Source organism: Dromaius novaehollandiae, chromosome 9 (assembly GCF_036370855.1).
Source record: "Dromaius novaehollandiae isolate bDroNov1 chromosome 9, bDroNov1.hap1, whole genome shotgun sequence".
In the NCBI taxonomy this organism is placed as follows: Eukaryota; Metazoa; Chordata; class Aves; order Casuariiformes; family Dromaiidae; genus Dromaius; species Dromaius novaehollandiae.
The window spans coordinates 9,748,111-9,768,150 of record NC_088106.1 but is presented as its reverse complement, the minus strand read 5'-3'; the positions used below and the strand labels follow the sequence as shown (position 1 = coordinate 9,768,150).

Sequence of the window (20,040 nt, the reverse complement as noted above, 5' to 3'; positions counted from 1 at the left end):
ATATCTGAAATGTGTTCAGATATTTGATAACCAGAGAATCCACACTGGAAGTTCAGAAGCCTAGATAATAAACTGCCTTTCTATATAGAAAAGTTTTTAGGAAGAAGTTTGTGCAGACTAAATGTGAGCCTTAAGCACGTTGTCTAGCCATTTATAAAAAACTTAAACCTCATTGGCCAAGTTAAAACTATGATAATCATCCAGGTTGTTCAAAATTCTATTATACACAACCAAGCCATTAAAAAACCACATTACACATTTGAATCTGAGAAGCAGCTGTGATTAGGAAGTTTGTTCTTCCCCCGTAACACTTTCTAAAGGTGTGACTTTCTTCCAACAGCTGGGGACCTCTTACAATCCACATGACCTTGTAAAAGAGACAGTGTGATGGTTAAGTATCAAACCCTTGCCTTGCACAGAAATTACTGTTCTAAAGCTTCCAGCAAATTTTAGAATCAACTCTGCAGGAAAGAAGTACTGCCTATCTGCTTTCAAAAGTGGTAATAGTCTGACTGTCAGAGAAACAGTTAACTAAGTCCTGGACTGCTTTATGACTTCCAATAAAACACAATTGCTTTGTAAACAGCTCAGCTACACTACCTTTCCCAAAGAATACTTCCCACAAAAACCTCAGTTTCATTATCAGTGAAAGTAAGCAGTAACAAGAAGCAAAACAATTTTGCCATTAACAGAAAGGCAGTTTGAAGTGACAGAACAGCTAAACATTTAGGCAGGGATGCGTGCGCTCAACCCAGCGCTTGCAGCTCTCTGAAAAACATGAAATACTGCCTCCAAGTTGCTAAGAAGGACATCAAGTTAAGACATAGAAGATACAGGGCATCTACTCCAATAGAAGAACTTCAGTTGCAGCTCTGGAGCTGCTATATTTATTGTCTTAATGAAAAAGCAGAATATCTCATGGATCACACACGCGGAAAAACTGTGGTTTCATAAATTCCTCTGTAACCACTATGAGCTTAGTTGATGTGGGGCTTGTCTACATGGAGGTATTGGCCAAAATACACTTCCAAGTAACTACTCTGGAAAAGCTTGCTGTGGTTATTGTTTCAGAACAAAGTTATTTATTGTGAAACTTGATATTCACATGGGGTTTTATTTAAGAACAGCTCATTTAGTCAGTTCCCTGCAGTTGACAAGCCATTAAATCCCGTCATCCTGGGTACTGGAATATTCTTGGAAGCTAATGATGTTTAATACAGTGTTATAATCAAAGTCCACCCTTATGCATACAGAATTGCAGTATCGAAGCAACAACTACCAGGACGTCACTGAAAGTTGATGTGAGAGGGCTAAGGGGGATAACTAATGATTCAGGTAAAGTTCAGAACTTCCCCATCATTAGCCAGCATGAACAACCCGAAAGCTTGCTACAGCCTGAAGCTCAGATGAAAGAAGACAAGTAAGTAACAGAACACAATCTTGAATTCATTTTTTTTGCCTATTATTTTAATTGTTAGTAAATCCAGGTCCAAAATTCAGTTTATTGCTCCTCTAAGAGTTCCCTGCAGAGCGCTTAAAACTGCAGAAATAACTCAAGCAAAGTTGTATAACCAGAACTTTTCACTTTTAAACATACACTTTCCTTAAGCTTACTCTGAAGACACACTACTTATAAAACAACCTGTTCCATCATATTGTTAAAATCAACAAGAAATCATGCTAAGAAAAGTTAGAGAACTAAGTACCATTAAAACAACAAAAGTAATAGCTCTGATAGCTTAATAATTTTAGGAATGTGGAAAACAGCAACAAATTCCCCAAAAGAAAACAACCATGTTGTTTGTATTAATTTGGCCAAAGATTTCTAGTAGGCTGAACGTTAACAAAGTATATAAGTGCTGGTAAGAAATAGTAATTTCACATTTAATAGCAACAAAAGGAACATTTTAAGATAGTATAAAGCAGGCAAAAAGTATCATCCCATTTTCACAGGTAGCATAATTGTGATGACGCTACTGCAAGTCTACTGCAAGTGGAAACAGGAGATCAGAATGCCACTAACCCACACCATCACCAAGCTGGAAGAGGTTCTTCCTCTAATGTCATTAACTAGCTCATCCGTGAGCCTACACACACTTCATTACAAGAACTGTGAAGACATTTTTAGAGAGAGTGCCTATGTTTCCGCACTTGAAAAATTGCATACTTTCTCACAGGAATCACAGCATGCCTTCTGCAGTTCTTGGATCAAGAAAGAGTATTCAGTTATTTTTTTCTCTTTCACCCCACTTCCTCCTCCCCTTCAAAATATGCCCACGCCACCGGTCATTAGCCGCTATCACAAAACATGTAAAGAGCAACACACATGTGGGTGAGGAAAAGAAGAAAAAAAAAAAAAAAAGAAGAAGAAGAAGAAGAAAAACACGGCCGAAAGCAACAAACCACTCAGGCCGTTTTCTCTTTTCCCGGGCCGCCTCCCTACGAGGAGGGACCCGCGAGCCCAGGCCTGGATAAGCAGCGGCTCCAACCTCACTCGGGGCAGCCGCTCAGGGCGCTCCCCGGGGAGGCCCCGGCCGCGCCCCAGCCCCCGAGGGCCGTGCCTCCCCCGGAGCCGCGGCGGCAAGGAAGCCCCGAGGGCCGTCCCCGGCCGTCCCCCGCCGAGCGGCCCGATCGCGGCCACACTCACCTCCGCCGCCGCGCCGGGCCCCGACGGGCGCGGCCCTGCCGCGGGCTCCGCCGGCCCCAGCCGCCGCCCCGCCGGGCAGCGCCCAGCGGCGCTCGCCGCTCCCCGGGCGCCCCACCGGCCGCCGCCGCCGCCGCTGCGCCCCCCTCGCGCAGGTGGCCGCGTCCCCTGGGCGCGGGCGGAAGCAGCGGCGCCGCCGGCCCGGCGCTAGGCGGCCCCGCCGCTCCCCGCGAGAGCCGCCTCCCGCACGGCAATAACAGGAAGGGAGCGGAGCCTGACCCCGGATAGGGATGGCGCCGCCGGCCGGAAGTGGAAAGGCGGCGCGCGGCGGAGGGGGGGAGGGAGGGCGCGGCGAGCAGCGCGCACGCGCGGCCGCGAGCCGTTGGGGAAGGCGGCGCGCGGGCGGCGCGTGACGTCATGACGCGGCGCCCCGCGGTAGGCGCCGTGTTACTGCGGGGTCCGCGCTGCTCCTCGGCGCTCAGAGCTGCGCGGGGAAGGGGGGGCTTGACGTCGGGCCTTGTCCGTCTTCCCAGCCGGGCCGTACTGGAGGTTTTCTTTAAAAGCCGAGCTACTGACGGAGTCAAATCGCTGTGTGGGAATCTAATATTTTATTTAAAAAAAAAATACCAAACGATTTCCCTTATGCATGAGTAAACGAGGATAATTTAATACTTAAAATGTACGCTATTCACCGGTTTGGTTCCCCCAGGTCTGTGGGGCTGTTCAGCTTAGTAAGACAGTCAGCAAGACACAGCAAGTAGGGAGAGTATCGAGATGACAGCAGGAAGGAGGTGACAGAAATGAACTGCATGATTAATCAGGAAGGTACCTGCCAGATTCACTCCCTTTTTTGTTGGTGATGTTTATCCTCCTCTTGAAAGAAAAGATAGCGTAAGCAAATATGGGGGCCAGATTTGAGTGTGGCAACGGCACCAAAGGAGTCTCCTCCTTGGGGCAGTGCCCTGCGGCCCCAGCACGGAGCCTGACTCACAAGCTTGGCCGGGTTGAGCCGCTGCAGCTAACACCAAGCTGCCACAGGCCGTAACATAAGGTACCGCAGTACGTAATGCACCTAGCTGTAAACTGCCCCTTTGCTGCTTCTGCTGTAAATAGCCACAGTTTGTGATTCAGATCTTCAGTGATGTCTCTGGAAAACTTTTTTTTTTTTTTTAAGATCTTACAAAAAAATCGCAACAATTGGTGTGGCTAACCGATGAATTCCCGAGTGGGATGGATGATCTCTAGCATAAACCCTGAAGTCTTGGCCACGGTTTCAAAGACAGCACAACTGTAGCCACTCCTCTGTTCTTTCCTATTGCCTCCTGTCCCACAGAAGTGGGTGAAAACTGATGCGAACCGTGATGCTTTCGGACAGGACGGCCCATCGGCAAGCGTGAGGCCTGTCCTGCCACCCTGGGTGACTTGGAGGGGAAAGAGCTCCCCTTGGCTGTGAGTACTACAAACAGGACAAACCGAAGGTGTTCAGACATACGTATTCAGGTTAACTGCAATTTCTGCTGCTGAAAACAGAAAATGCAGGAAAAAAGATCAAAGCAGCTTGTGCACACATGACACGGGATCTGACTGAGCAGTTAAGAGCTGAAGCTCCTTTTCAGCGTCTTTAGGAGCGCTGCGTTTTGGCGAGTGAGGCCGAAGGGCCTCCGAGGAGCCGCGCGCTTCGCTGGGGCTGCTTCCGCACAAGCAGGGCCAAACCGCGACTGCGGGGCACTGGGGGAAAAAAAGGAGGAAACCACTGGAAGCCCTCAGTTTTAGATGAAGTTGCGCGGGGAAAAAATAGAAAAAAGGGACAAATCCGGGGGCTGCCGGGCAGCGTGCTGCCCCCGCGGCCGGACGCGGCTCCCCGCCAAGCCGGGGAGGGGCGGGAGAGCCAACCCCCTCCCCGGGAGGCCCCGCCCCTTGGGAGGCCCCGCCCCCGCCGCTCGCCGCGCTGGCGTCACTTTCTGCGGCTGCCGCCGTCGGCGTCCGGCGGCCCCGCGCTCCGGCGGCCGCGGGTAGTGGCGGCGGCTCTGGGGCCGGCGGCGCGTCCGGAGCCGGTTGGCGGTAAGTGCGTGCGCGTGCCTACACCGGCGCCTCCGTTTCCTGCTCGAATCGCGTTTATTCTGGGCAGTCGGTGAGGGTTTTTTTATTATCATGATTTTTAGTCCCCCTCCGTCCCCCCGCAGGCTCTGCCGGGGGCACCGCGGGGCTCGCGGCTCTGCGTCGGCGCCTGCTGGGCTGGCAGGTTGGGGGCCTGCTTTCCGTGTCCCTGCGACGTAGGAGATGGCACATGCCCCGCTTCCTGGGTTGCCAAGTAGGTGTCCCCGGCCAGGGCACGTTAGCAGGCCCTGGTGCACGATATACACTTCTTTTAATGCAGTTGTCTTCAATCCTGTGGCCTTATATGATGACCCTGCCGTTCAGGGTGAAGTTCATGAAGGTTATGTTCGGTGATGTCAGTGTTTTGAGGTACGAGTCGACTTGAGAAGAAACGTTTCCTGTCTTGAATAAAGCGACTCTTCATTTATATAAATTTCTATCGCAGTTGTTAGTTGCCTTCACTGACTTATGAGTGTTTGAAAACAAATTTCTGTGGGAACGCCGCATCTCACGTGGAGGTCTCATTGTGAGTTACGTCTGTTGCCAAGGAGGGTAACACTGTGCATGTGCCTGCCTAGCGGAATAGTGCCCAGATTTAAGGCCCAGGCCACAGCTCTTCCTGTCTGTGCCTGTGACAACACCTGGGTTGTACCATGCCGTGGTACTTGGGACACAGAGAGCTGCGTCTCCTCCCTCAGAACTGTCCTTGGGCTGTGTGGCACCCTGAATTGAAGGCTGTGGAGGGAGCTGCGTGCCTGTCTCCCTTGCAGCCACCTGAGGAGGCCTGGCACAGAGCGGAAGTATGTCCTAGCCCATACGGTGTGTGGGAGGAGGCACGACGCTGTCTTGAGGCAGAACATCTCCTCAGCTCACCCCAGGGAGCTGCAGGTCCTTAACCTGCCGCAGGCTGTAAGTGCCTGGGGCTGTAACTGTTATGCACAAGAGTCCTTGAGGAGGGAGGTTGCTTCTCCATTTGCTGTTCCATAGGGCAAAAATTTCGCAGCTTCTCATGTGAATGAAAAGGAGAAGTCGAAGATGTCCCATTAACTTCTCCTGGATAGGGTGTCTGCAGTGATTGGGGTGGAGTGTTACAGGGATACTTAAGTGAACTGGATCTGTTTTCTTGCTTAGTAATACCTCAGAAAAAGAAATCAATGTAATTTGAGCAATTCCATTGATGAAAGATCACCATTAGAAGAATATTAAAGTTGCATATGCAAAGTCAGGAAATCCTAATTTTAAAAGTGCCTGTGCAGCCTTACTTTTAATTTCATACAACTGTTTACGTGAAGAATCTTTCATTGCAAGGTCATGGACTCTTTCTTAGAAGAATGTTAAATTAACCCTTTTTCCTTGTGGATGCAGATCCTGTAAGTGCTGTGCCCTGTCTTGTGTATGACAAATCCCATTCATGGCAGCTATGTATGGAAGATTTGATGCACCAAATGCTCATGCGAACTTAAGCAGATGGATCCTGGTTGCCATTTACTCTAGATCACTTTATATTGCTCTGTGAAGTATTTAGCTATAACTTACTCTCATTCTAAGGTAAGAGGCCCATTGTGGTAGTGAAGTAAAATGCTGAAATTGTGTAGTTGATCTAAATTGCCATGATAGGCCTCCATTTTGATACATTTAACCATAATGAATATGAGCTTGTTCCACCAGTAGCCCCACTGAACTATCTACAGAGTATTAGTTGAGGAGACTGAAGATAAGAATTTTTTTTTCCATAGTTGTGCTTAACCAGGAGAACCTGTGCTGAGTTGGAGACCAGTTAGGTAAAACTATAGAATTTATACTGCTGATGGTCTCCTTTATTCAAGTGGGACTTAATAGTAATATTATTCCATTCATATTTCGGAGGAATTTCCTTTCCTAATAGCACCAGGAGAGATGTTATGCTGCTGGCTGCTTAGATCCTATGCTAGCATCAGTCCCTCCCTAAGCTCACTTTTAAAACTATTTTTTCTTCTCAAAATTTGTCTCGTAAAACAAACTGCCCTCTCAAATGTTACTTTTCCTTTATTTCTTACCATTCCTATTTGTTACCATTCCTTTACGTCTTTTTTATGGTCTGCGGTGGATTCCCTTTATCTTGTTTCCGTTAATTTTTCATGAGGCTGTTTTTGTTTTATGGTCAAGTTTTGGTTCATGTTAGGCATAGCTTTCACTGAATTTCGCAGTACCTTGCCTGTGGGGAGGCTATTCAAAAACATAAAGTTCTAGTGGCTGTATTGCTGACTTAAAAGGTTGTCTTTTTCCCAAAACAATGTGCGCCCTTTCCTCTCTTCCATCCCCCTTATCTTTAGTTATCAGGAATGATTGAATTGCCTTCCATCTTATGTTATTTTGAAAGCTGGTTTTGGTTAGAAAAGTTCAAGTTTTGCATGGGGAACAGGTTTGCTAGAGCTGTTTACAGGAATAGGGCCTGATGTTGCAAAAGCAAGAAGTTTTGGAGGTAAAAATTTCAGAAGTGCTTTTGTCACTTTGATGTTTTAATCCCACTGATTTTTTTTAATAGAATGTAGAGCCCTCTGGGGCCAGACTTTCAAAGGTAATGTATTATCTTAAAATGCAGACATAAACTCAGATTTTTCCAGAGTGTAAATTAGCAAGGTATTTGTTTCCTGCTAATTTTAGCACATTGAAAATCCTGAAAGTTATCCCAGATAAATGCTATCTGCTTCTCCAGGTTCCTAAATTTCTTTGAAGTCAAATTCTATTTTCAAAAGCGACTTAGAAACAAAGTTCCTAGGTGTAATTTCATTTACCTTTCTGATAAAGTTCTAGAAGTTCCTTATTTTCAGAAGTGGATGTGACTCACTATGTAATTAAACAAATAAAGCCCACGGCACAAGCATGGTAGCTACAAAGGCAGTCTTGGCTGAAAGTGATCTGCAAAGGCCAAGATAACACTCCTCTCTAACCCAGTGTAATAGTGAACAGGATCTGTTGTGATAAGAAGCCAAAATGACATTAATAAAAGTAGCTATGCCTTGATTCATGATATTACTGCTCTGCATTATTGTAGGAATGTTCATCCCAGGCTTTAGATGTGATTTATAAACTAATTAAATAAGCCTCTTAGAACCCCTTGCTGGAAATGTAGGTGTATTTCTAAGAACTTGAATTAACTCAGAAATAATTGAATAAAGGTTAATATGGGATAAGCTCTCCATTCTTGCAGAAGAAGAAGATACAGCTTTAAATGTTGCATCATTATAGTTAGTAAAGGAAGCACAGAGAAATAGCTCAAGGTCATTCAGAAAGACCATGGAAGAGCTGGGAAGAGAACCCTTGGAAGCTGACTGTGTAGAACAAGGTGTGCTCGAGTTGTTTCCCACTTTTCTTCTTTTTTTTGACTTACTAAGAAGTTAGCTTTAGAATATTTTTCCTGAGGAAGGTCTGTGTGAGTATTTAGGGGGGGGTATGTTTGAGGGTATGCGCATGTATTTTATAGCTGTCTGTATAAAAGAAATCTGCTTTGAAGTATTTGGGTTCTAAGTCACCAGGTAGAAATGCACTGTGATACTTGTTTATGTCTTGGAGTGTGAGCTTGCCCTTAGACTGTCAGATCTTTCGGGAAGAATCATTCTTTTCCGAAGGTCTGGAAAGGAGTCCTTTCCAAGGCCTGATATTGCAAGGTCTCTGTGAGAGCAGCACTGCAAGGGGATGCAGTGTGGATCAGCAAGGAAGCACTGCCAAGTGGCTGCAGGCAGGGGGCCCGGTGTAGCGATCCTTGAGTGGGAGAAAGACATTTCCTTACCCTTGGAGGTCTTGGCCTAGCTAGGTAGCTTGTCCAGAGGCAACTACTGTCGTTGGGACAGATACGGATTTACTCTAAAAGGAGGATGCAACTAACGGTTGCATCCCTCTCTTTCCCTTTAATGCAGCTTTATGTGCTGTGTGTGTTGTAGGTCACATCCTGTAGCAGTCATGGAGCAGCTGGGCGTGCGTGCTGTGCCTGCGGCTGGTTCTGGGTGGATTCTGTGATTTCTTGGGAATTCTCGCGTGTCCAGGAGGGTGCCATAGGGTGCTGATGACCACGTTTCAGACTTCAGTCCACATCTTACATGCCTGTCTTTATATCTAGTCCTGGTTTTCTGGGATGCTGCTGGTCCTGTGAGGCAAAGTGTTAAAAACTGACTTTTATGCCCACTTGGCATTGTAAAAGGACATAAAGTAGAGGCGATGAAGTTGCAGAAGCTGCACTCTGGGTTGTTGAGCTCCTGTTACTGATGCTTATTTTAGCATTTTTTCTTTCTGGTCTAGGTCTGAAGACGACTGCTCTTCCTTCAAAAGTAACGTGCCACAGTCTTCCTGGCCAATGATTCTTCTACAGCAAGCAGGACTTCTTCCTCATCCTGAGAAGCCTTCATCTCTTCCTATGTCACTGGCTACAAGGCCAAGAGCCAACTCACCGCTCTCCCCACCAAAATCTGTCGGACTGGGGCCTTCCTTTCATCACGCACAAGAAGAAGAGCTTGCAAAGGTGGTGGAGCAGGACCCTATGCTGGAGGAACTATGTAAGCCTCTGTGCTGTAAGCTTTGCAATGTCACTCTGAATTCAGCACAACAAGCCCAGGCTCATTATCAGGTAAGGAGAGCAGCAGCAGGCATGGCTTTCAGAGCTGATGCAACTGCAGCTTGAACAGACACACCTGTGCCAGCTCATGCACTGCCAGCAGCATTGCTGTGGTAGCACAGAGCTAAGTGTGGGCTAATGCATAAGGACCGACTTAGCTTCTCAAGCCTGTTTTGAGTGCTGTGTTGGGGTGGCTGTGGGCTAGCAGCAGCATCTGAGAGAGCTCATTTGAAGCTACCTCTGCTGTATTTTCTGGATTGGAAGCTGTGTCTGGAACTGCTCTGTAGTCATATCATCACCCCACTTGACTTTGCTGGTTGTCCAGATGTGCTGTAAGTGCTTTCATTTAAGGTGCAATCACTGGAGCACGTTGCAAAAAACTTTGTCTACGGGAACAGAGAAGTAACACCAAGATAGCACAGTTGAAAAGGCAGGCGCTTGTGATTTTTCCTTTGTTTTACATGACCTGTTCTCCACCCGTACCCTCTTGCAATAAAAACAAACTTCTGATTCCACAGACTTGCTTTTGTAAGGCTGGGATAGATGCTTTCTGCTGGATCCGCCTGTGCCATTGGGAAAAGGGACTGCTGCCATGTGTTCATTATAAACTTCTACTGGAAGTTACCAATACCACAGATCTGCTGGTGGGGCTATTTTTGCATACTTTCATCTGCTTTGGACAGCATCACTTGGGCCGATTCCAACCAGCAATTCAGTTTGTACAAGCTGGTCTGGTTGGCTTGTCTGAAGTAGGTTAGGGAATACTTGCATGTGCTTCTTTGCTGACAGGTTGAATATTTCACATTCCTATGTTACCTCATTTTACCAGTACCTTCTCTGCCTAGTGTTATTTTTACATGAGTTGTGGAGACGGTAACTTTCTTCACCAGCAGATCCAAAAGGATGGCTGTCCATATCCTCAGGATACCAGGCCCAGCGCTCAAGTTTGCTGTCTGCCCTGAGAAAGGGGTATCCTGTCCATTAAGGGATAGACTGAGTTACTGTTACAGCTTAACATTTGATTTCTTCAATATTTCTGTTGTGAGAGGGGGGGAAAAATGTATTTATAGTAAAAGGTGTAACTTGTATTTATGCATATAGCTTCATGTACATACACATACTCTTATCTACCTTTCAAGTTTTCAAAACACCAAAATTAAATATAATATGTGTTTGCTGAGAGAAAATAAAATATGAAGCAGGTATTTTTTTAGAAATTCATTCTCATGTTCGCAACCTTATTAAAAGAAGCGTGTGTGTGTGTGTTTAGGCTTATCAAAAACCTGTGTGAAACAGTTACCATTTCATGTTTACAGTACAAAGTATTGGTTTAAAGTGAAATAGAAACAGATCAAGGAACTAATTGTTACCCTACTGATTTGAGAAAATCAGTTGAAAGTGAGGCCCAATTTCATTTCAGTTATTTCTCAGTCTTTGGAGTCCTTTTGCTGTTCAGTGTAAGAAAGATACTATTACTAGGACGGTAATTAATTTGGGTTCTCTTTTCAGGGTAAAAACCATAGTAAGAAACTCCGAAACTACTATGCTGCCAATAGCTGTCCAGCACCTGCCAGAATGAGTAATTCGGTTGAGCCTGCCCCACCTCAGGTTGTCTCCATTCCAGCTCAGGTAAGGCATGGGAAGGTGATTGAGATCATGCTGCTTATATGTGACCTGACCCCCAATAAGAATAACTAGGTCTCATGCTTTGAGGATTACTACAGGAACTGGAAAAAAATTTCCTTGTGATGGCACAGGATGGTGGAAGTGGCCTGTTGTAAGCCGTTGGCTTTCCTTTGAAGAAACAGATATCGATCTGCCCTTACAGCAGAATATTGGACTTGAAATGTCCTCTTTCTGCATGGCAAATATTTTGATTCTTATGTGAGTCTGATGTGCTGCTGATTATGCTTGCTCAAGGGCTGGCGTAAAACAGCATATTGTTAGAGCTGGATTTGGACGTGAGGGTGTGGCATCCACCCTGCAGACTCATGCCTCAATTGTGTGAGTGAAGCTTACATTGACAAAGTGCTTCGGTACTTCTACACCCATTGCCCAGGGCTGTTACCTAATTCCTCCTTTGTAGCTCCTTTTGCAGTGTGTAGAGTGAGTGAAATCCCTCCCTCCGTGATTCAGATTAATTCTATCTTAGAGGCAAAAAAATGACATTTACTCTCTCCCTCTGGAGTTCTTGGGTTCTGGTTGTCATGGGACTTAAGGGCTCACCTGACTCTTGCATGTGAATGTGGAAGGAACCACAGCTGGGCAGCAGAGATCAAAGCTATGGCTGTCACCTGGAAAAACACAAGCCTCTGTTTTCTATGCAAAAGCCAAAAAGTACTTCCTAAAAGTGGCAGATTGTTATATGTGTACCAGAGCCACCAGAGGGAGACTTAGTCCCACAAAAAAGAACTCTGTGGCTTGCAGAACTGAATTAGTGTCCTGAGAGGGCATCAGGTCCTGCCCTGGGTAGTGGGACATTGGTGCTGCACCAGTTGGAGTATCGGGCGCTCCTCTTTTTGGGGGAAGTGGTCCACAGCAATAAGGAAGCTGCACTGAGGCCATATAAGGATTGATGCTGTAATGAATATGTGCCTGTAAGCTTGTACAGTATCAAAGGAGATATTTAAAAAAAAAAAAAAGAAGGACTTGAGAAGTGCAGCACTGACATGGCTGTATGAATCACTGCTGTTGCACTGTTTACAAAGCACTTTTCTGTGGGTGATATACAGACACTGAGGAGAAGTGGTTGCTGCTGGTTGTCTGCTGATCCAGATCTCCTCCTACCTGAAGGGTAAGGATCAGAGGTTTGGCAGCTCCACAATTGCTTTTATCTCTTAGTGTGGTCAGGGAACGATGGAGAGAGAGGGAGCTGTGGAAAGACTGCATATGATGGATACATGAGAGAGGTGCACCTTTATGTTTCACTGGGTCTTCCTCAGTGTGAAAGTCACTGTTCATCAGCTCCCAGGAATCAAGAGTAGAGGTGTTAACTCATTGCTGAGAAGGTCATAAGCATGTTTGGCTGTTGCAAAGGTAAAAGGTGTTTAGTCAAATTGCTTTTGTCTCCATCTGAAGCTGGGGATTTGCATAGACCTTGGGGAATTTGCAGATTCTCTGGGAGGCCGAGGCAAGGAAGCTAAATTTGCCTCTGAAGAGTAGTTTGGGGAGCAATGGGCAAAGCGTCCTGATCAGTGCGCTCTAATTTCAGCTATGTCATTGCCTGACAAAGACAATATTGGCCTCAAGCCTTGATATTCAAATATTTCAATGAGTTAACCTTCTTGTGTTTCACATGCTGTCTCTCCCTCTGCTGTTAGATGGGATCCAGTAAACCAGGTGGCCGAGTGATCTTGGCCACAGAGAATGATTACTGCAAGCTTTGTGATGCCTCGTTTAGTTCTCCGGCTGTGGCCCAGGCTCATTACCAAGGGAAAAATCATGCCAAGCGGCTGCGTCTTGCAGAAGCACAGAATAACTCATTCTCGTAGGTATTGTTCAACTTCACGCTTGGGCTGATCTGAAAGCATGTGACAGTCTCTCTGGCGAGCTTTTCCTCAGAAAAATCTGAATTGCAGCTGTTTGTATTTCTTTAATTTTCAGGGATGCGTCAGAACTAGGCAAACGGAGGGCAAGGAAAGAAGGGAATGAATATAAGATGATGCAGAACAGAAGAAATATGTATACAGTTCAAAACAACACAGGTAACTGAGAGCTTTCATTCTGTAGTTGGAATAATACTGATTACTAAATAGATTTGGTCGTCTTCTCTGTCTAAGCTCTGTTTTAGCAGCGAGGGGGCATGAAAAGAGCTGGTCCTAGCTCTGCTGACCCTTCTTGTCTGTATGTTTACATTTTCTCAGCTGCTAAAGTTACCTCATTCTGTCAGCCTGCTTGTTAGTTCGGTTTCTCAGTTTGTAAGTTAATTTACCATCTGCCTATTTCTAAGGCTGCTCTAAGTGGTGACAATTTTCTTGCTTTATTTTCTTGGCAAGTGGCCAGGTGCTTTGACTCCTACCGTAGCACATCAACCTGTACTTGCCCTCCCATGTCCAAAATGATAGAGCATGTTAGCCTCCCTCTAAGACCATCTGTTCCTGGAATCCTTCCTCAGGTGTCAGATACTAACTTTGCCTCTTTTCTATGATATAAAGTGTGTTTTATAGTGTCCAGACCAGCATCTGTTTCTCTTTTAAGTTGTGTTACAATCACGTATTAGCTGAAACCCTGCTTCCTGATGGAAGCTTGGTTTAATCCTAGCGTACTAACCACTGTCATTTGGAAGAGATAAATCTTTTAAAATTTTATTAAATATTGTCTTGTGATAATTTTAAACTGAGATAGGCTTATTCCATTCAAAAGACTGCTCTAATTCTGGAATTAGAGGGTTTAAGAAAAGAATCGACTCATCACTTAAATGATTAGACTCCTAATTTTCAAAGGCACTATTGATTCTTAATAAGAATCTAAGTCCACTCTAGTGCTTTCGAAAATACCAGCAAGTACCACTCCCCTCTGTGCTACCCCTTTGTAAATCTGGTTCTCAGTGGAGGAGTCATGTGGGAAAATAAGAATCAGACTCTGATCTGTTAAAGAAACTAACCTTTGGCTGCTTTTTAAACATTTGTCAGCCTTAGAAGTTGTCACTGAGCTGCCTTAAGCTTCTCTGTCTTATAGATAAACAGGCTTTTCTGTTGTCTCCACAGGTCCCTATTTCAATCCCCGCTCACGCCAGAGGATTCCTCGGGATCTGGCCATGTGTGTCACCCCCAGCGGCCAGTTTTACTGCTCCATGTGCAATGCTGGGGCCAGTGAGGAGATGGAGTTCAGACAGCACTTAGAAAGCAAACAGCATAAAAGCAAGGTGTCCGAACAGCGGTATAGGAACGAGATGGAGAACCTAGGCTATGTACAATGACACGCCACCCTCGGTAGTAGTTTGCAAATAGAGCAGCTTGTCTCTCGCCTGCTGTTTGCCACATGCCCTGCTTTGTGCTCCATTTGATAGGAGTATGCTCTCGAGCTATACATGTAACACCTGCAAACTTAATGGTATGGTTAGATTTTTTTTCTATCATAGTTGGCAGGATGACGCTGTGCAGGACATGAAGCGTTTTGATGTTTGTTTGCTAGTTATCTGAGGCTCTTCATTGTATCGAGTGGGGGGACTCTGTCTTCTCCTCAGCCTTCTGCATGAATATGCAAAGCCCAAGAAGTGCTGGGAACTTCTCTGATTCAGCCACACAGGTGGACCTTGTGCAAAGCCCACTCCCCCCTTGGCATGCCAGAGAGCAGTGCTCCTGAATGTCCCGCTAGAGCAAGGTGAATCTCTGGGCAGCTTGGAAGAGAGGGACGGGAATGGGGCCTGTGAATGTGTTTTTAGACGGTTTACTTGTCCACAAATTGCTGCTGTGGCCCCTATTACAGCCCACAGGAAGTTCTTCCCACATCCCTGTAGAAAGACTGCGCACACCTCTCATCCTTGGATGGTCTTATTTCCTTCTCCTTCCTCTGTGTTGAAGACTTCATTCTAAGATCTGACATTAGTTATCGGCTGGTTAGCCACATCCAGGAATGCTCTGTTCTACCAAACGGCTAATAGAGAAGAAAGATTTTTCAGTGCTGTAGTTGGCTGGACACCTTAGTACACCATGGGTGTAGTTCACCTCTCTGGGGAGAGCCTCTGTGTGTCACAGTGGTCTAACGGAGTGAATCAGAAAGCAAACCTACTCAGATTGGGTGTGCTCTGCTCTGATTCAGTGTTAGACTGTGTAGGGTTGAGGATGGGTTGGAGGGAGCTGTCAGCTGTAATTTCTTTGCATACTGATGTAGAAGAGGGCAGGTGTTGGTCTGCGGCCTGCAGCTCTATTGCTATAGAAGAGCAGGGCTGCCTGGACTTTAGGGAGCAGGTATCAGCTGTTTCCCACTTCCATGCTGTTCCCTCCAACTAAGCCCAATGGGTGTTACAGAGGTGAGGTGAAATGCTCCCTTGAACCTGAGCTACCAATATTGAATGAATTCATTTTTTCTCCCCATCTCAGACTGGGTTTTAATTCCGCTTCTTGATGTGGACATCACTGTTTCAGGGACCACCTAAACTCCAAAGCTAGGCAGGATGTAGTTGTTGGGTGTGACAGTTGTTTGAGTAACAGTTTCTTGGCCAAGCAGAATTATTCATGAGACTTGTTAAGCAAATCTTTAAGTGTAGAGAAACCCAAAGGGTGTGTATCTGTGTTGATTTTCCTTAGAAGTAGTGGAAAGGGGATAAAAAGCAGAAGTAGGGCTGCCATTTATTTTTCTACTCATTTGGGTAGGTGTTAGGAGCTGTGATTGGAATCCAATTCACAATGTTTCTAGAACATTGGCTCCAGCAGCAAGTGCAGCATGTAGCTAGCCTCCTTTGGACCTGATTTACCACTGTGCTGCTACAGCTCTACACTGGTATAGCTTCCTTGACTTCAGTGGCAGGTGCAGAGAGGCAGTAAAGGAAGCTTCACGGCTTGTCTCCCACTCCTCTTTAGGCAGTAGGTTGAATTAGATGCAGCTCCATTGATTTCAGTAGCACTTTGCCAGGGATAAATTTGCCCCAAAGTGTGTGATGTTGAAGGTAGTCCACCCCCCTCCTTTTTTTTTTCTTCTTTTTTCTTGCCATTCTGATCCTGCCTCTTGCATTCCAGAAGGCTTTTCTGCTTGCCTTAAAAACAGAAAAATGAATAAACAAACAAAAAAGGATATTTTTTTATTCATCTTTCTATTCACCTCAGAAAGGCTTTTGATACTTGGCTGCTCAAAAGTAAAGGCTCTTCTTCAGAAACCGAATATCCTATCTCTAGCTACCTGAGCATCAACTAGCCTTGCAACCTTAACTCAGCCCTCTTAGTCCAGGGAGGGTGAGCTTTTCTGTAGTCAAAAGCAACCTCCTGCATCATTCCATGCTGATCCCTGCCCTGTAGATACAGGCAGGGCAGTAGGTATCCTCTTGAACGGGATTCCGTCTCCTTTGTGCAAAGCCTGATTAAATAGGCCTTGTGCACTGGAGCTCATCGGAGTGTAGGAGAACAGATGCCCAGGTTGCAGAGCACTAACTGAGCTGTTTTGACAGCTTGTACATCTGTCTCTCCTTTTCTGTCCCTGCCCCATCACCCTTATGCTGCCTTGAAGATTGCCCTTGCAACATTTCTTGTCAGCCTCTTATTCTCTCCCATCCTTTGCAGTCAAAGAAGGGCTGATTCTCTCCTTGCGTTCTGTCTTCTGTAGTTTCCCTGGTGTGGTACCACTGTGCAGGGACAGAGGGAGCTGGATAAGCCTTACCACAGTGTGTTTCACCAGGGTGATCCCTGCATTGTGGTTACACATTCCTCTTGCTGTAACTTAAAACATGATATTTCCCACAGGCTGCAATTAGTGGCAGAAAACCAGCTCCTTGTGAAATAAGAGCTTGGGAAGTTATCGGTACTGGTGTTTTCTACTGCTTTGATCAACAAGGCATTTTTCTCTGCTTTCGCATGTCCCAGAATCAGCAGTTGACCCCCTTCCTTAGGTTGCTGCTCCAGCTCAGCAATCTGCTCCTCATTTGGCATTTCCAGTGGCTATGTTCATATCCGCTGGAAGCGTCAAAACCTCTGTTTGCTCCATGTGCCATCTCCTTCTGTCCGTGTGGCCGCCTCCCTGGGCAAGCATGCTGCAGCGTGTTGGTGTGTTAATGCATGCGGGAGAGCGTGTGTGGGAGCTGTGGGTCGTTGTGCTCACGGGCCGCTCTCTGCGTGGGGTTGAGTCAGGTTTTGAGAGATGGCCTCAGTCTGCCCTGAACAGGGAGGCATCTAGCCAGTCTGTTGCCTTTGCAAGAATGCAAAGATTGAACATTGTCATCCTGAGATTTTCAAAGTGCTCCCAGGTATAAAGTAGGGAGTGGGACTGCAGCAGCAGATCTCTGAAGCAGGAGTAAAGGTATTTATTGCTGGGAGAAGCTGCTGAGACTTGCTTTGCCCCAAAACTCCTTTTTGGCCCTTTCCTATGAGTGACCAAAGCTTGTCTCTCCCTTTTCAGCATCACATAACAAAGAGAAAACACGCCACCTTATTAATATTGTTAGGGTTAAGGCCAATCCAAACTCAAACCCTTAAGCAAGAGAAGCAGGGCCAATCCTGATTATATTTTTTTTTTATGAGAGTCACTGCCTAAATTGGCATTCAAAATACATGTTGAAAATGCATCCCGGCATAACCTTATATGGCATAGATGGGCTGGGGGGAATGCTGTATAGCTGTAGTACCACTTTACAGACCCTATGAATCTTGTTCTTAAGTTAAATGAAATACCAAACCCAAGAAATAGGACTTCTGTGAAGCTCTCATATTGGCCAGTAGGTTAATGACCTTTGCTGCTAGAAACAAAATATAAATCAGTGTGTTCATATTTATTTTACTGTGCTGACCACTAATTGACTTGTTAATATTTAAGTCATGATACTATAGGTTGTTTTTGTTTAAATAGAAAACTCTACATTGCACTTTGATTTTGGATCAGAACAGGTATTTATTATATTTGTGAGAATGTTTTCCTGCCCATATATGTACTGTTTTTTCTTCCTTGATGCAAAAAACAAACAAACAAACAAAAAAAAAGCCCAACCAGTGAATCTCCTTTGTTTCTTTCCATGCCGAACAAAATTGGGATTTCCTTGTAGCTCTTAAATGTCCATTTCAACTTTTTTCACTAACGATTCCTGTGGTAAATTGGGACAATATTTTTAAAGACCCATGAATTTCATACTACTTTTAAGCATTTCTTTTAAGACAAGGAAGTAAACTGTATGGAAGCTGTGTATTTGTGAGGAGTGTGAAAGTGATACTATTTTGTTTGTATTAGGCATTAGCTGTTACTTTGCATTCTGCACTAATAAGTAATTGTGTTATAATCTTGCCTAACATTGGTCTCCTTGACTTTTTGCTTTTTTGGTGTACATCAAAAGGAACCCTGAAAACTTCTGTGGAGTTGCTTAAGATGGTCATCAGTGTAACAAAATGCAAATTTTGTTTTATCTGTAAAGCTTTTTGTCTTTTTTCTTTTCTATATGCCCATTATCAGGCATTAGAAGGGAAAGCTATTTCCATAAGCACAGATTCCTGTTTTGGCTTACTAATGCATGAAGTCCTTTTGCAACATTGCTTAAGCAGCACTCTCACTAATTAATGGGGATTTTGCCCAAGTCAGGAGTAAATGAGATAGCCTAGCTAAATATGTTAGCTAGGCCCAGGCAAAGCAGACTGCTAACATTGGTCTCTTACTCCTGTTTTGGTTACAACACTCTTATGGTTTTGCTTTTTGAAGAATGTTTATCTTGCTCTGTAAGGATTTGGTCCTGCTCCAGCTAAAATAGTTTAAAGTTCATTGTCTTTAGTTGATTAGGAACAAGCCTTTAAACCCTTCAGGAATTTCATACTGATACTTTCTCATATATGCTTCTTTTTTTCCTTTTTACAACTGTTTATACAAGGATGCTCTGGATGAGAAGGACATCTGTTACTAATTATAGGAAAAAAAAAAAAAGTCAAGGTTTCCAAAAGGAATGATCTTGTCTGGCAAAGTCCATATAGTCCCAGGATTAACTGAGACTGAAGAAGTATGGACCTGGTTTCTTTGAAGTTAGTGGCTAAGCTCCCATTGTTTTGAGCTGGGCCAGCTTCTTTGCCATCTGCATAACATTAGAAATGAAAATAAAGTCCACTTTCATACAAATGTGGTCAAACAATAGCTTTGGGCATTTCTCCTTTAAAAGATGTATCACAATTCAAATGTGTATCTCTTTATCTGAAGTATCTGCAGGTAAAGGCAGGAGTGCTTTTTTCTTTTTTTTTTTAAAATAAATCTGACCTGAAATATTGTATGTGAATATATGAGTTTTTCAATCTGTGTTTTGTGGGGGGAAAGAAGGACTTGATTTAATTTCCTTCTGCATCTGTCCAGCAACATCATTTGCCAGAGCTTTGAATGTACTTCATCTAGAGCCTTCTTGTCAGGTTGGTTTTGTACATTTGTCCTTCTTTTCTTTATATTGTACTGACCCCCCTGAGGGAATAGTGAATGAAAATGAATTTTTCTTCAGTATATAATAAATCATCTTGCTCTTACCATTGTACAGCCTTACTGTTTGGTATTGTACTGCTTGTGATATGGCTAGACTGTGCATGACTGAATTGATTTTACCTTAGCATTGAGTGCGACTGCATGAGTAGTATGTTTTAAAACACTGATAAGGGACTCCAGTCCTGTGTGGCATTCGTTAGTCTGGAGGAGGTTCAGGCTACTTTCAACTATTGCTGAAAGCCGGTTGAGGACTCGGTTCTCCCTCTCAGCTGTCTTGGTTTCAGGGGGGCTGAGGGTGCTCAGCATCTCACAGGCTGGGAGCCAGGAGATGGGGAAAGGCTCCGTTCCCTGCTGTACCTTCCCATAACGCAGATGTCACAAGCTCAGTAACAGCCCCAGGCTCAATCATGGACTTGCTCCTTAACTGTAAAATGGTGGTGACAAGCAGAGCCAAATATGTGTATTTGCGCTTCTTTTTGCTTGTATGCCTTTCTCCTATTTCATCACTGGAGGGCTGTAGAAGAAGGTACACGCACATGCTTACGCACCATAAATGACTTCCTAAACAGAAAGGACATCCTAAACTGCAGCCTTGGAGCAAAGAAAATCAGGTTTTACTGAGTTG

General features: G+C 44.9%; 2 protein-coding genes across 2 annotated transcripts in view; one reads left to right on the top strand and one right to left on the bottom strand.

Moving 5' to 3' along the window:
• PIK3CA (phosphatidylinositol-4,5-bisphosphate 3-kinase catalytic subunit alpha) overlaps nt 1–2,955 on the bottom strand; it is a 48,031-nt gene extending 45,076 nt beyond the window's left edge. Inside the window, exon 1 of the mRNA XM_064516637.1 lies at nt 2,648–2,955. The gene's annotated coding sequence lies outside the window, so the exon portion shown is untranslated. The remainder of the gene's footprint in view (nt 1–2,647) is intronic.
• A 1,637-nt stretch (nt 2,956–4,592) lies between these two features.
• ZMAT3 (zinc finger matrin-type 3) lies at nt 4,593–19,459 on the top strand. Its single transcript, XM_026113536.2, has 6 exons — nt 4,593–4,705; nt 9,017–9,341; nt 10,839–10,958; nt 12,650–12,816; nt 12,933–13,033; nt 14,036–19,459. Exons 2-6 carry the CDS (start codon nt 9,072–9,074, stop codon nt 14,245–14,247), a joined length of 870 nt encoding a protein of 289 aa, XP_025969321.1. The 5' UTR covers nt 4,593–4,705; nt 9,017–9,071; the 3' UTR covers nt 14,248–19,459.
• Nucleotides 19,460–20,040: the final 581 nt, after the last annotated feature.

Bases quoted from the DNA above. Each gene is read 5' to 3' on its own strand.
- ZMAT3 (XM_026113536.2), top strand. From the start codon at position 9,072: ATGATTCTTCTACAGCAAGCAGGACTTCTTCCTCATCCTGAGAAGCCT. The intron at 9,342-10,838 runs GTAAGGAGAGCA...TTCTCTTTTCAG, and splicing joins AAGCCCAGGCTCATTATCAG to GGTAAAAACCATAGTAAGAA. The intron at 12,817-12,932 runs GTAGGTATTGTT...TTTAATTTTCAG, and splicing joins GCACAGAATAACTCATTCTC to GGATGCGTCAGAACTAGGCA.